This window comes from Salminus brasiliensis, chromosome 5 (assembly GCF_030463535.1).
Source record: "Salminus brasiliensis chromosome 5, fSalBra1.hap2, whole genome shotgun sequence".
NCBI classification, from domain to species: domain Eukaryota; kingdom Metazoa; phylum Chordata; class Actinopteri; order Characiformes; family Bryconidae; genus Salminus; species Salminus brasiliensis.
The window spans coordinates 28,153,014-28,166,648 of record NC_132882.1 but is presented as its reverse complement, the minus strand read 5'-3'; the positions used below and the strand labels follow the sequence as shown (position 1 = coordinate 28,166,648).

The 13,635-nt window shown below is 38.0% G+C and overlaps 1 protein-coding gene across 2 annotated transcripts in view; it reads right to left on the bottom strand.

Annotated features, from left to right (window-relative positions):
• tsnare1 (T-SNARE Domain Containing 1) overlaps positions 1 to 13,635 on the bottom strand; it is a 196,207-nt gene that overhangs the window by 132,664 nt on the left and 49,908 nt on the right. For both annotated transcript variants that reach the window (XM_072680070.1, XM_072680069.1), the window contains 2 exons: positions 10,162 to 10,239; positions 9,344 to 9,413 (listed from right to left, as the gene is read on the bottom strand). In XM_072680070.1, the coding sequence (XP_072536171.1) occupies positions 9,344 to 9,413; positions 10,162 to 10,239 (148 nt within the window). The remainder of the gene's footprint in view (positions 1 to 9,343; positions 9,414 to 10,161; positions 10,240 to 13,635) is intronic.

The window sequence follows — 13,635 nt, the reverse complement described above, 5'->3', positions numbered from 1 at the left end:
CATCCACCCATCTCTCTCTCTATACATCCATTTGTCCTTTCATCCCTCCATTCATCTCTACATCCCTTCACACATCCCTACATCAGCATGGAGTTTATGAATTCTTTCCATCCTTCTATTCACCCATGTATCCATACATCCATTTATCCCTCCACCCAGGCCATCCTTCCGCCCAGCATCCATTTCTCCTCTCTATCCAGCCATTAGTCCATCAAGCCATGCATCCCTCCATCCTTTCATCCACTCATTCATCCCTCCATCCATCCACCCACCCACTCATCTACACGCGTATCTACAGTTTTCCATGCAAGAATAATAAACTATAAAGTACTAAAAAGTAATAAATAAATCCACAGCCAGAGAAAGTTCACATGAGGTACCGGCATGAGCATGAATCAATTTCATAGTGAATCTGTATTGAAAGTGTGCCTTGGGCTGACCACACCGGGCTCTATAATACAAGTCGATTTGGAAATATAACCCCCCAGTAGTAATTTAGGATTATGCCATTTGGGAGATAAAGCAAATACACACAGTTTAGTATTTTTCCGGAGGATCTTGCCCGGCATTGTAGACGGTGTGTCTCATAATGATGTGGAATTTAAATGAAGAGGGATTAAACAAAATGAAGAGAGAAAGAGCAAAAATTAAAGCCTCCCTCAGTTAGTGCTGCATCAGCACCAGGGTCACTCCAGGATTAGCGCAGGCAGACACACACACACAGATACACACACACAAGTTCAGTATTGTAGTGTGCACTTATGGGCGTATGGATGCTATTTGACAGCCTCTGTTTTTCAGAACCGTCTTGTCAGTTGTATTCATTCCTGATAAGACTTTAAGGTGCTCTAGAATATCCATCTGAACCATATCTGATACACAGTATGAGCAATACTTCTCCATGTGCAGTCCAAGTCTGATTATGCAAACAAAAGCAAAATGAGTTTTGTATTTGCAACTGTGACAACATGAAGCGTACAATGCATTAATCTTTTCCTGTAAATACACACAAGTCAAACTCTCTGAATGGTGATTTAAAAATAAGTTATTGTTCCAAATAATGTTGCTTATTACCATGCTGAGCAGCAATAGACAGCGCGTAATGCTGGGAATATTAGGAAAAGTGGAATTGCCCATGATTTTAATAAGGGCTTACCCACTATATACAATTTTCAGAATAAGCATTACATGAACACAATGTAGCTTGTTTAGAATCAGATGTTTTTATCTTGGGCAGAAACTTTTCTTTTTTTTAATAAACACAAATTTATTAAAACATTTTTTATACACTGAAACACATTAAATGTGTTATTTAAAAGAGCATCAGTCCATTTTTACTCTCACTAATTGAAAACTGTGAAATATATAGGACATTTATATATATATGATATATATATATATATATATATATATACACACACACACACACACACATACATACATATTACACAGATATCGTATATTAAACACATTGAACATAATAAATCACTTTAGCAATGCCATCAGCACATATGTATTAGGTGCCCGATTCTCAACACCCCTTTTTTCCACCCCATCCCCTCAACACATTGTTTACTTAACGAGTGGAGCAGAGTCAGTATATCTTTATCACTTAGAGAGTTGAGTAAAGTAGCGCTTCAGCTAAACCTCCTTCAGAGAAATATATGTCATACAGTTGCAGCTACCAATGCTGAGACTGCAGTAGTCATTAAAAGGCTCATTATGTGTTGAATGTGGAGAAAGCACTTGTTCTATTAGTTGTGTTAAGCTAGTTTAATAGTTCTGGTTTGACTGGTTTATTGCAAGCAGCTGAAACTGTAGGTGAAACTGTAGTGATAATCGTTTTAGTAAATAAATGGTTAATAAATGAAATGTGTGGCACTATACAACTGACAACAGCTATTAGCAAAGTATTCCAAAAAGCCGAAGCTGCTATTCATTGGAGTCTGTAACTATTAACCCTCTGGAGGCTATGAATGCAAATGCAATGTTTCTCGATGTTTCTATTAAAATCTTTGCGATGATACAGAGCACTTCAGACGTTTCCTGAATCTGTAGAGCCTGCCCTTTCCATTGCATATCATTGCCAAATCATATGTGACTCACATCCGGAGTTACGAGTGTGTGAAAATGAGTCGACATACTCGTCTCTGCCTCTCGTCTTATCTGTATTTGGTGGATTCATGCGTCAGTCTATGGGTTTGTGGGAAACGGTCCAACGGACATTCAGTAACTCGTCTTCTGCCTCTCGCTGTTCATAAACTGTTTTATTCAGAATTCATAATTAATTCATTACACAATTAGTGCACCGAGCAAAGGTATGCTTTCACAGGAAATATTAAGAATTTCCCAAATCAGACTTTAATTTTTCAGGTTTAGGGTCGGAGCATCTCTTCACACAGTGCTCTAGGTCACATTGAGATTGTTCTGAACATTTTGACATTTGGGTATTATCTAATATGTAAGTGCCTTTAAAAGAGAGTTTATGAAGATTTGCAAAAATTGTTCGCTGAAACATTTACATTGTCAAGTCAAGCCAGATTTATTTGTATAGAGTTTTTTTTACAACTGTTATCATCACAAAGCAGCTTTACATAAATAGTGATTAATAAAAGACAGAGACAAAGAAGAAAGAAGAAATAACGTTAGACATGAAGGGTAAAAGACCCCCAGTGAGCAAGCCAACGGTGACAGTGGCAAGGAAAAACTCCCTCAGAGCTGGAGGAAGAAACCTTGGGAGGAACCAAGACTCACCAGGGGGACCCATCCTCCTCTGGTCAGAACTATTTAAACATTAATGATAAAAATTACCAAACCAGATACAACAGGTAGTTAATAATGGTGATATTAATAGTGGCAGATAGTTATGAGTCCATTTTTTTAGGTTTTAACATGGTCATTAAACAGGTAGCAGTGGTAGGCGGGTGAGCCGCTGGTCTGCTATGGGTGGTGGTGGGTGGGGGACCTGCTGGTTGGACCGGTTGGTGGCAGCTGGTTTCATTGTGAACAGATCATGGTGCTGGAACTCAGCTCTGTTTCAAGCAAACATGCCGGAGCTCCATTCCACTGTACTCCAGCACAATGCAAGGCATGTACATACAGTATGTATTTGAATCCTGGGGTACAGGCAACATAATCTAGACCAACTATCAAGTATGTGGATTCTGAAGGGAAATCTTTTGAAAAATATATTAGTGCATTTCCCCTCTTTCAAGACTTGGTTCGTAGGTACTTAGGCACCGACTGCTATAAAATTGGACCTTAAACAGCATAACCTCAATTATCCACAAATGCAGAGGACACTCAAAAAACACCATCAGACTTTTAAAACCAAATATGGAAATATTACACTCGTGATCCAGAATACTGGGACTAGTTTATGGATGACGTTTGAGGAACATTCAAATTGGCCATGAATGGTCAGACAAGACAAGGCACCAGCCATAGAGGTCTGTAATTTAGAATTCAGAGGTAGATTCTAGCAAGCTTACACTATAATCAATGAACATCTACCAGACAGACCATGAAAAGATGAAGGCTAATTATAAGGAAATCTAGCCATGCATCTTTCTGATGAAGGAGTGCTTTGACCAATTTGGGAAGATCATTTTCTCCTAACTTCTTTTTAAGATGAACTATGATCACATTTTCAGTGATGGTGTATTTGACACAAGTTGAAGCACATTTTAACATCTTTTATATACATAAAAGTAACATGGATGATAAGTACCAGACTGACCAGAAGATACATCTTCAGATCTTTCAGATAGTGTATTTGACAACTGCATGCTTAACAGAAGCAGTGCGCCTTACACAATGTTATACTGTAAGCATGTATCCACAATCTGTGCACTCACACCTACACAACAGCAGATGGGGCAGCTGCAAACAGATGTTTGCTGTCTGCTCGTTCAGTAAGGGCTAAACTTTTGCTCCAGAGATTTTGTATTGAGCTTCGGTATTGACGAGCCCAGAGGGGAAAAAAGAGACATACCATTTGACAGTGCATGAATGTCAGTAGATTTCCAAAGCCATCATAAAAAAAGGCTGATGGAATTGATGACACGCCAGTGGACACAGTGAGTGTAATGCAATTTACACAGATGCAATCATTTCAGATTGACCACTTTGTGACAAGCAATGAATTTTGTAGTTGCTGACAGCCAGGCTGAAAAGAGTAATCGATGCATGCTGGGAGGGAGGTGATAAAACAGGGAGAATAAGCACTAAAAGGCTTGCTCATATCTGCCTGTGCATTATCACAACAAATGAGAATTTGGGGACCGAGTGATGGCCTAAGTGATGCCAATATAGTGGAAGGACTTAACAACCTAAAGCCAGTGTGTAAAAAATAAATAAATAAAATACTATGCATAGCAGCAGTGATCTGAGTGGAGTAGTCCACATTTCCCATAGAAGGCATAACTTACAATCTTTGTTAGTAAATAAGATATTTAAAGGGGCAGTAGGTGAACACTTGAATTCCACTGGAACTATTTCCCCCCTCTTTAAATCTACCTAACATTCCTGACCATGAACATGAAAAGTTCCATGAACCATGAAAGTTCCAGTTTCTAAAAACTCTTCTTGGTACTGCAATGCCGCAGGGCCAGAATAGGCATCAAACTCTTGTGCTTGGGGGGCGTGAAGGGGCTAACATATTACCCTGTGTTTATATGTGGTTCTGCCCACTATGGCATTTAGATTCTTAACAGTGAACTTAGGAACCTATAAACACTTAGAATCTAGCTTGTAATGATTAACTGCAGTGATTAATGAATAGTTGAGTGTATTCTCTGTCTGGTATTTCTTTGTAATGAGAGTTTATCAGTCACTAGCTGTGTTAGCCGGAGCCAGTCATTAGCTGGCCAGTCGTTAGCTGACCAGTAGTACATATATTTCTCAGACCTGTCCAAGAGGAACGTTGCTAATTTTGTGTCCAATTTCATCCCCGTTTCCCATTTAATAATCATCTCCATTTAGAACAGCACTTTCAATGATAACTCAGATGGAGACCAGGTTGGAGTAACTAACTGGAGGTCAGTGTAACGACAAACAAGGTCTGGGCAAGGGTGCTGTTTTTAGGGCACCTAGTATGCATGTGCTAATTAGCAAGAAAAGGGAAGGGAATTCAAGTTAAGTTTAAGTTAGTATGCATGGACGTGTTGCCAAGGACATGACAAAGAAGGCAGTGATGGCGCAACTCTGTCTAGGCTAACAGGCCTTAACACTCCAAGCCTTATTACACACTAAAGCGCTACTACCAGGACTTCTGTACAAACTGCTGGGGCTGTTCTTTGGGGCTGTTCTTTTGGCCCGCAGGTGGGCCATTGGCTGTTTAATGGGTTAAATTAGTTAATCTAGCTTATTTTAACTAGTCAAAAAATAATAGAGACATTTCTCTACAAATGAACATGCTGCATAGATGATCAGCAAAAACCCAAGTCTCTTTTTACTCCTACTGATTTCCTTAGGCTGTATTCCTCAGTCTGCTGCAGATCTTGAAGAACCTTATAACACCCTAATATCACTGAAAAAGGTAAGCCTACAACTCAACTCATTAATTTTACCCCAAAGTTATTTTATTGTTATTGTTTATTTTGCCCTGGTGAAGCAAATATACAAGCATTAACCTTTTTATGGATATTCAAATGCCAAAATCAGTCAGAGAATCAATAGTCATTTTTATTACAAATTGTTGCCTTGACTACATTTATCTATAAATCCAAAATCTGCCAACACTAAATAACACAGCCCTAGATCAAGCTGTTGTACCCTCTCAGCAACACTGGCCTTGGTCATTTCCATGATTGCTAACTTTAGTTCTTCCAGAATTTCCCCCATCTTTCAAAACAGTGGCTGTGTGAAATAAGCGCATACATACATTTTCAAAATTATTAGTATTATTTGGTATCATAGGACATTTGAAGCAGAATAGACCGTTGTACCCGATACAGAATGCCTGTTCTCCTCCCTTAAGGCCTGGGTCGAAAGTGCCAAGAATCTGATAGGGCAGTGAACTGCTCAACACCCATGAAATCCAACTGCAATGGACATTAGTGAACATCTGAGGTAGAATGTGCTGCTGCTCTATGTAGAACGCGCCTTTTATCTCTATAACATAGTGTTTCTTTTGCTTTTATTTTACTATTTTACTATTTCAAAATGTTAATTAAGCACATTTTACTTCACTTTTTAACCATTAATATCAACCAATATACAAACTGAATCCACCAAAACTGTTAATTGCACATTCAAATGTAACAAAAATCCTAATCTTTTACCATCTGAATGGCTTTAGGAGAACATTAGATCCTTCTCCATTTCTCCTACAGCTGAACCTTAAGCCATCAGAATCGAGAGGTGGCATAAATTGCATAGACTGTAGACTAAAATTTCTCATTCACAACAATGGTTTCCATGAAACCATCAACTGAACAGCGGTTCTTTTACAGCATCACACGAAGCACCTTTATTTTTGAGAGGACTGTTTTACACAAATAAATCATGCAGGCTAAAAACATTAGGTTCAAAAGTCTAAAAAAAAGAAAGGCTCGTGAGCTATAGCTGATTACTCAGACGCTTTGCCAATTATTTGGTTATTGCCACAGATCATCCAACCGGAAGAAGTGTATGAATAAAACAACCCATTTTCTACACACTGCAATTCAGTGGTTTCCAATTGGATTCAAGAACCATTTGAAATGATTTGAGTCAGTAGTCGTTTTAACAAACAAACAAATAAACAAACAAAAAAAAGTCGATGGAGTCTGAGATGTAGAGGATTATGTAGATGGAATGTCAAAGGCTTTGACTTTGACGTGTATGCAAGCATCTTCATTTTAATCAAACATTAAAAGTGGCATATCAGTCTTCGATTTCTACCAAAGAATCTTACAAAATAACGATGGGGGATTAGCTGATGGATGAGTCTGTCAAGTCATGCCTTCTATCTCTTTTAGATGTACTGTAAATGATTTTACGTCTTAGTTACCCTAAATATAAGAATCCTCACTATAGAGAGTCACTTCCTATGAGAGGGTCTTCAAATCGAGTGCAGGTTTAAGTAATTTTCCAGGCAATGACTTCTAGCAGAGGATAGCGTGCATGTAGTGCTGTTATGATTACAGTTTTGAACTCAAATACGTGATCCACTTGACAAAATCTGCATTCTGACAATCTGACCTAGTTGATGTCTTGGCAGTGAGTAGATGGCAGTTTGCATGGAGATAAAGCAGATTTTACAGTGCATCATACCGTGTGACAATTGTGGACACACTTTCTTACTCTCCATATATGTTTGGTCACAGTGTTTTTTTTATAATCATCATCATAATGAATTATTGTTTAATTTATCTAAAGGCGTTTTTGGAATCACTGAGATGTTACAGTTGGTGTGTTTGCCATGTGTATGTACTGAGACAGTCATCACAATACTATGCAGACAGTTAAGATGATACTTGACTGGCACTAAACAGCATGATAAAAGATAGAGACATGGCAGCTGGTATTTCTTCTTGTAAGACTCTTTTACAACCTATAGGTCATTATGACAAACTGTGTTTTTGTTTATTACTCACATAAACTGACATAAAATGCCTTGTAAGCCGCTCTGGATAAGATAGTCAGCTAATTCCTGATGTTTAGGACAAAGGCACGTTTTCTTTTTAGTTACTTCTGTACGTAACACTCAGATTTGGCTGAAGAGCACATTCTCAGACTTTAATAAAGGGTATTTTTATACAATTTAGTTTTAGCATGTAAAAATGTCAACACAGGGATTATTCAGCTGAGCTTAATTGCTTCCTTAATGCAGGTATAAGAGAGCTTTTAGCATCTAGTCTAGATTCTCAGCTTGTAGTCGTGATCTTTTGCTGTCTGTCAACATGAATAACCAAGCTGTGCCAAAAAGGACATTAAATAGGCCTGAGAAACAAGAACACAACAGTAAGAGTCATCAGCCAATCTTAGACTTACCTGTTTGGACAAAAGTTTGGAACATTATAAAAAAATAAAAATAAAAAAAAGAGAGAGAACTAGTGAGCCTAGTAAACATGAAGGAACTGGTAGGCCAAGAAAGACCCCCGCAGCTGATGATGGAAGACATCCTGACGCTGGCCTATGAAGCCAGGAATGGACCAGCCCCTTCATACTTGATGGCAATTGTCAAAAGCTTATCTGTACCAAGAGCCCTTCAAGCTTCAAGTACAGCTCGGCTTGACCCGCCATCCTTTACGATGTATGGAGGACAAGCATCCAGGCTTTTTTCTGTCCTGGCACCGAAGTAGCGGAACGAATTTCCCCTGGGTGTCCGAACGACGACTGTCTTCAAAAGCAGACTGAAAACCCACCTCTTCCGAGAGTACTAAAATCAGCACTTATCTTGCCCTTATTAAGGCATATGATTGTACCCATATCTTCCCTGATTTGTTTGATAGCGAAAATAGGCAAGGCGTATTGTATGTTGATTATTATGGTCTCCACGCTAAACTTTGTATTGTATCTTTTGGATTCTAGTCTATACAAACTAGCTATGGATATTTTCAGTAAGTGAAGCACTTTTGTAAGTTGCTCTCAATAAGACCCTCTGCTAAATGCCCTAAATGTAAACCGTCACCGCTGATTAGCCACAAAAACAGGAAGGTTGGGTTACATGTTTTTGCTAGGAAACACTTTGCTTTTGCCATTACAAGGTAATTCTGATCTCCACAAGCATACTAGCCCTACCTAATGCATTTTGCAGTGTAACCCATGTCATTTCTGTTTATAAGTGTAGGGTATTTTCCTTTATTATGAGGAACGTTCTTCTGCCTTCAAGCTGTGGAGGCCTGCGAGTATTTTTCTGTTACTGAGCTCACCAGTTCTTCTTTCTTCTTAATAATGTTCCAAACTGTTTTGGTAAACCTACGGTTTCGCTGATATCGCTTATCATGATTTTCTTCTAACATCAGCTCTGGTCCTCGTGATGACAAACAGCAAACATAGACTCTAAAAGTTACTTAAAGCCTAGAACCAGGACTAGAAGCTAAAAGCTGTCTTAGCATACCTGTCTGCACTGACAAAGCAATTAAACATACCTTACTAATGACAAACACCTGTGAAACCCTATGTCCAAACATTATAATGCCTTTAAATGTTAAGGTTATGTATAAAAAGTTTACTTCTGTTTAATAAAGAGTCTGAGAATGTGCTTCTTAGCCACATGTATGTTGTTCAGTCAAATTTGAAACAGTTTAGAGGCAAATCTAAAGAAAAGGTGTCTTTGTCCCAAACATAGAAAACACTCTATTAGACAAGATTCATTATTTATAAAATAACTAGACATGAAAGAGCATAGACTTACAGACTCTGCCGTAGCTCTGCTGTGTCCCTGGACGTTCCCAATGACTGGAGGCTCTTCTCTAAAGTCACCACTGCAGAAGTATTGAAAGAAGCACTCATGAATCGTATTTTTTTCACCATAATAGATAACAATCAGTACAAGCCAAGCTATTAGCTTCCAGCAACATTTTCTAAAGTAACTTTCATTTTCCAAGTAGCTTTTCCACAACAAAGCTATTCATTTATAAAGTAGTGAGGTAGTGATAATAAATGCTACACTGACCCAGACCATGTAGGTATGTTTTTATATTGTTTTAAAATTTTCAAAAGTATGGTTAGATGTTACCCATTAAAACCTTAGTACTTAAAAGTACTTTTAAATGCATGCAACTTTATTAAAGTTATACTAAAGATATGATTAGTTATTTTTTTGTTTTTACCCAAAGACTTTTCTGACTGAAACGTTTTGAAGGTTTTTTTTATATATATCAAACTGAACTGTTTGCAGATAAATGTAGTATAACAAGACTGCAATGTGTTACAGTAGTAAAAAAAAAAAAAAACAGTAGTACTACAAAGCTTAAAAAAAAATATATCAAGAATAAAGTAAGTATAAGAATTAACATCCAAAACGATTGATGGAATTACTACATATTTCTATCCTTTAATATATTATAAATATATTATTCATGAAAATATTTAACATAATTTTTTAACATTTTAACAATGTAATGTAATAGTAATTTTTAAGCCTAGAGTTGTAGGCTTCAACCATTGTATTCAATTTTTCCTTATTATGATGTCCATCTATTCTTTTAGCCTTTAGCTTTCTCCACTTACCATTGGCATTAATCTGGAAGATGTTAGAAGAAGTTTCCTGGAACACATCCTGCAACTCTGAGGGGCTGACTTGAGTAGCTGCAAAAATAAAACATAGATAAAACCTTTCCAGTTCATTCACAGAATTGTAAAAGCTGGATCCCCAAAATTCGTAGTAGGCCCATATAGAACAGCCTACATGTGAACAGAATTCATGTTATGCCTTCCAACCCTAATTTCTTCTACGGCAAAGTTACTATTTCGGAGATACAATGTTTTGTTTCCACAGCAAATAAATATATGTTGGTATTACTGCACCCTTTAACACAGTAACACCAGAGACAGAAACTTTCTTTTTGTTGACAGAAAGTCTCTGATTATGTATTGCGAATACTGACAGACTTGATACTTTATTAATTGCTTCTTCCAAGAATAGAAATGTTATTGAGGCTATCATAGTTCATATCATAGGCTACCAACAGATTCAGCCTTTTTTATTTGACATGCATATGCATATCCCACTGCAAATTGTAGTTATGACACTTCTGTGACTTAATATGCCTGTTCTTCACTCTATTTTAATAACAGAAGTAATAATAATATTAATAATAATAAAAATACAGATACCACTGCTACTTATATTACTTCTACTAAAAATAATAGCTATTCCTTTATTTATTCTCCTGGTTAACCCCTTAAACAGTCCATGGTCCACTGGCTTCTATTACTAAGGAACAGCCCGACCTGCTTGTACAAAAGTGCCTGTAATTACTGAGTAATACACCTTAGTGAGTAATAAGTCTTTCTGCATTAAGAGGTTAAAGTAAGGGTAAATAATGGGCAAACACAATTTGCGAAGCACTGTGCATTACAAGCTGAGGCTTCCCAGTCCCAAAATACTAGTAGAATTAGTAGAATACTGCATATTAAGTGTTCTCACATTGTATTTTAAAGAGCTTGTTTCAAAAATTAGTGAAGTCATCACAAATTAATACTCATGCGCTGGTTTAAATCGGGCAGGCGCCACAGATCAGGTAGCGACACGTACTTTGAGCTGACATGATAGCGAGCAGTTCTATTGTTCTCTTCATTTACCAGGAGAAGCCAAATGCAACAGACAGAGGCAGATAGATGCCAGTTTCCTGGGCACCGGCTCTGCGTAAACAGACTGAGTCGTGAGCCCTCCAAAATGGGTCGTGTGGGCACAGCCATTACCTCATCAAACACACATATGACCCACACACACAGTCACACGTGTGCACACAGAACGTACAAGATAATCACCCAGGGCCATTACCTGGATCCACTTAACAACCTGTGTCTCTTAGCTCAGTAGCAGACACACACACACACACACACACACACACACACACACACATACATATGTATTCACTCACATTGAGAATCCGTATAGGCTTTTGACTCTCTCTGCCTCCGAAATGACTATAATTGACATGCTGTTTTTCCACAACTCTCTATCTAATGCATTCACATAAAAACTGAGAAAATAGCAAGTGGGGGTTTCTACCAGAGTATGGTAAAGGCCACAGGCTGTATACATTAGGCACACTCAAGCAAAATGGAAGGAGGTAAGAAATCCAAGATTTGTGCTGGCCTATCCACTTGAGCCGTTTTTCCAGTCCACAGCACCATGCCCTCAGCAACAACAGCCTTTTCCATCCCTGTCAGATTTGAAACCTACACATTTTGAATTCATGCTGGGCGGTATGACCAAATTTATTTATCACAATGTTTAAGGTTCACAGTATTTGTTTAATTTAATTGTATTATAATAATATGTACTTTCATTTTATGTATTTTATTTAATTTGATTGTATTTATTTATTAATTTTACTTTTTAGAAAAAAAGGAATGAAGGAATCTGTTTGCATGGAAAATCTGCAGAATGCAAACAATGTTTTATTTTTATATTCAATTATTAAAACAGCTGTTGATCAGTCACAATTCCTGTGGCTGTCCTAGTCCTAGTGGGCTGTATGGGCAAAAATTCATATCACAATAAAATAAATTAACCCTGTTAAAAAAGAATAATGGAATAAAAAGTGTAAAAAATGCTTTTTTTAACTTCTCAACATTACTGTAGCATGTACAGAAAGTCCAGGTGTTTGCAAATGTGTGTGCTTATGGACAGCAAGAGACGTTAGCAGGGAGTGGGTTGTTAGTAAAGCTCCATTTGTGTTGGCTGTGGCTGAAGTGTCTCACAGAGCTGCAGGCAGAGATCTCGCCTGCAATGGGGATTGGTTTACTTTAAATCAGGCCTACGTAAAAACTGCCCAAAGGTCTTTGAGAAGTAAGTGCCTGTGCTTACCTGCTGTCACCAACACCACATTAGTGCAAAGCATTTGTGCTGTTTGTGATGTGTCTCAATTATACTATGCTAAATTTAGTGTGTAGGATGAGTGTAGGATGCATTAATACAGTGTGCCGAATCAACCGACATAGCAGCCAGTACTATTTAGAATCTGAAAATGTAACAAAACCATAAGGTTTTATTGCGCAAATAAATCTGAATCTGAATTAACTGTAGGAAATGGGCCTGGCTGCAACTGCTTGAGCTTATCTTTTTCATTTAAGCTGAGAGTCTGTGTTCAGGACAAGACAAGGTATTCCTTATTTGTCCTCCATCTTTAAACCATCCGGTCAGTAAATACACACACATACACACTAGTGAACAAACACACACAGTGACAGTGAGCACACAAGCCCAGGTGGTGGTGGGCAGCCAACGCTGGGCTGCCTGGGGAGCAGAGAGGGTTAAGGGCTTTGCTCAAGGGCTGAACAGTGGCAGCTTGCTGAGCCACCACTTCCACAATTCTTTTTAGATAATTAATTTTACAATATTATGTTTATGTCACTGCAAACAGAGCTTGGGTGCAATTTCCTCACTGGATTGAGGCACATTAAGGTAACATAACAACAGTGTGCGTCTATTATGATGGTGAATCAGATTGTAAATAGGGATGTAAGAAAATATAGATATCAGAGCATTACAATATACATTTTTAATCCTCGAATCTCAAAAACACAGAATTGATTTTTTAATGAAAATTAATTGATTGATTGGTGGCAGACAGGGGTTCATACTGTGTGTTGCACAAAAGACCGCCCATGGAGAACAGGGCAGATGTTCAGTGGGATCTCCTTTAAAGCTTTTATGATCACGGCACCTGGGCATATTAGTTCCCTCTCTAATTACGAGCTGTCCGTATGCACGGTAGCCACCAAACAGAAGCGTCCACTTGCTCACATGACTTGTTTCACTATTCATGCTGTATCCCCACATCCTAACCCCCTTCAATCAGTGCATATCAGAAGGTTTGGTGAGAATGTAAATTTCCTACACACTTCAGCTCAATTTACTGCTGCTTAATGCATTAACCATGATGTGTTTTTTTCCCTTCCCTTTCCTGTCTTGTGGTCGGAAAGAAGAGAAATGAGGCAGAATTGCTGGGCTGCTGGGGACAAATTAACATT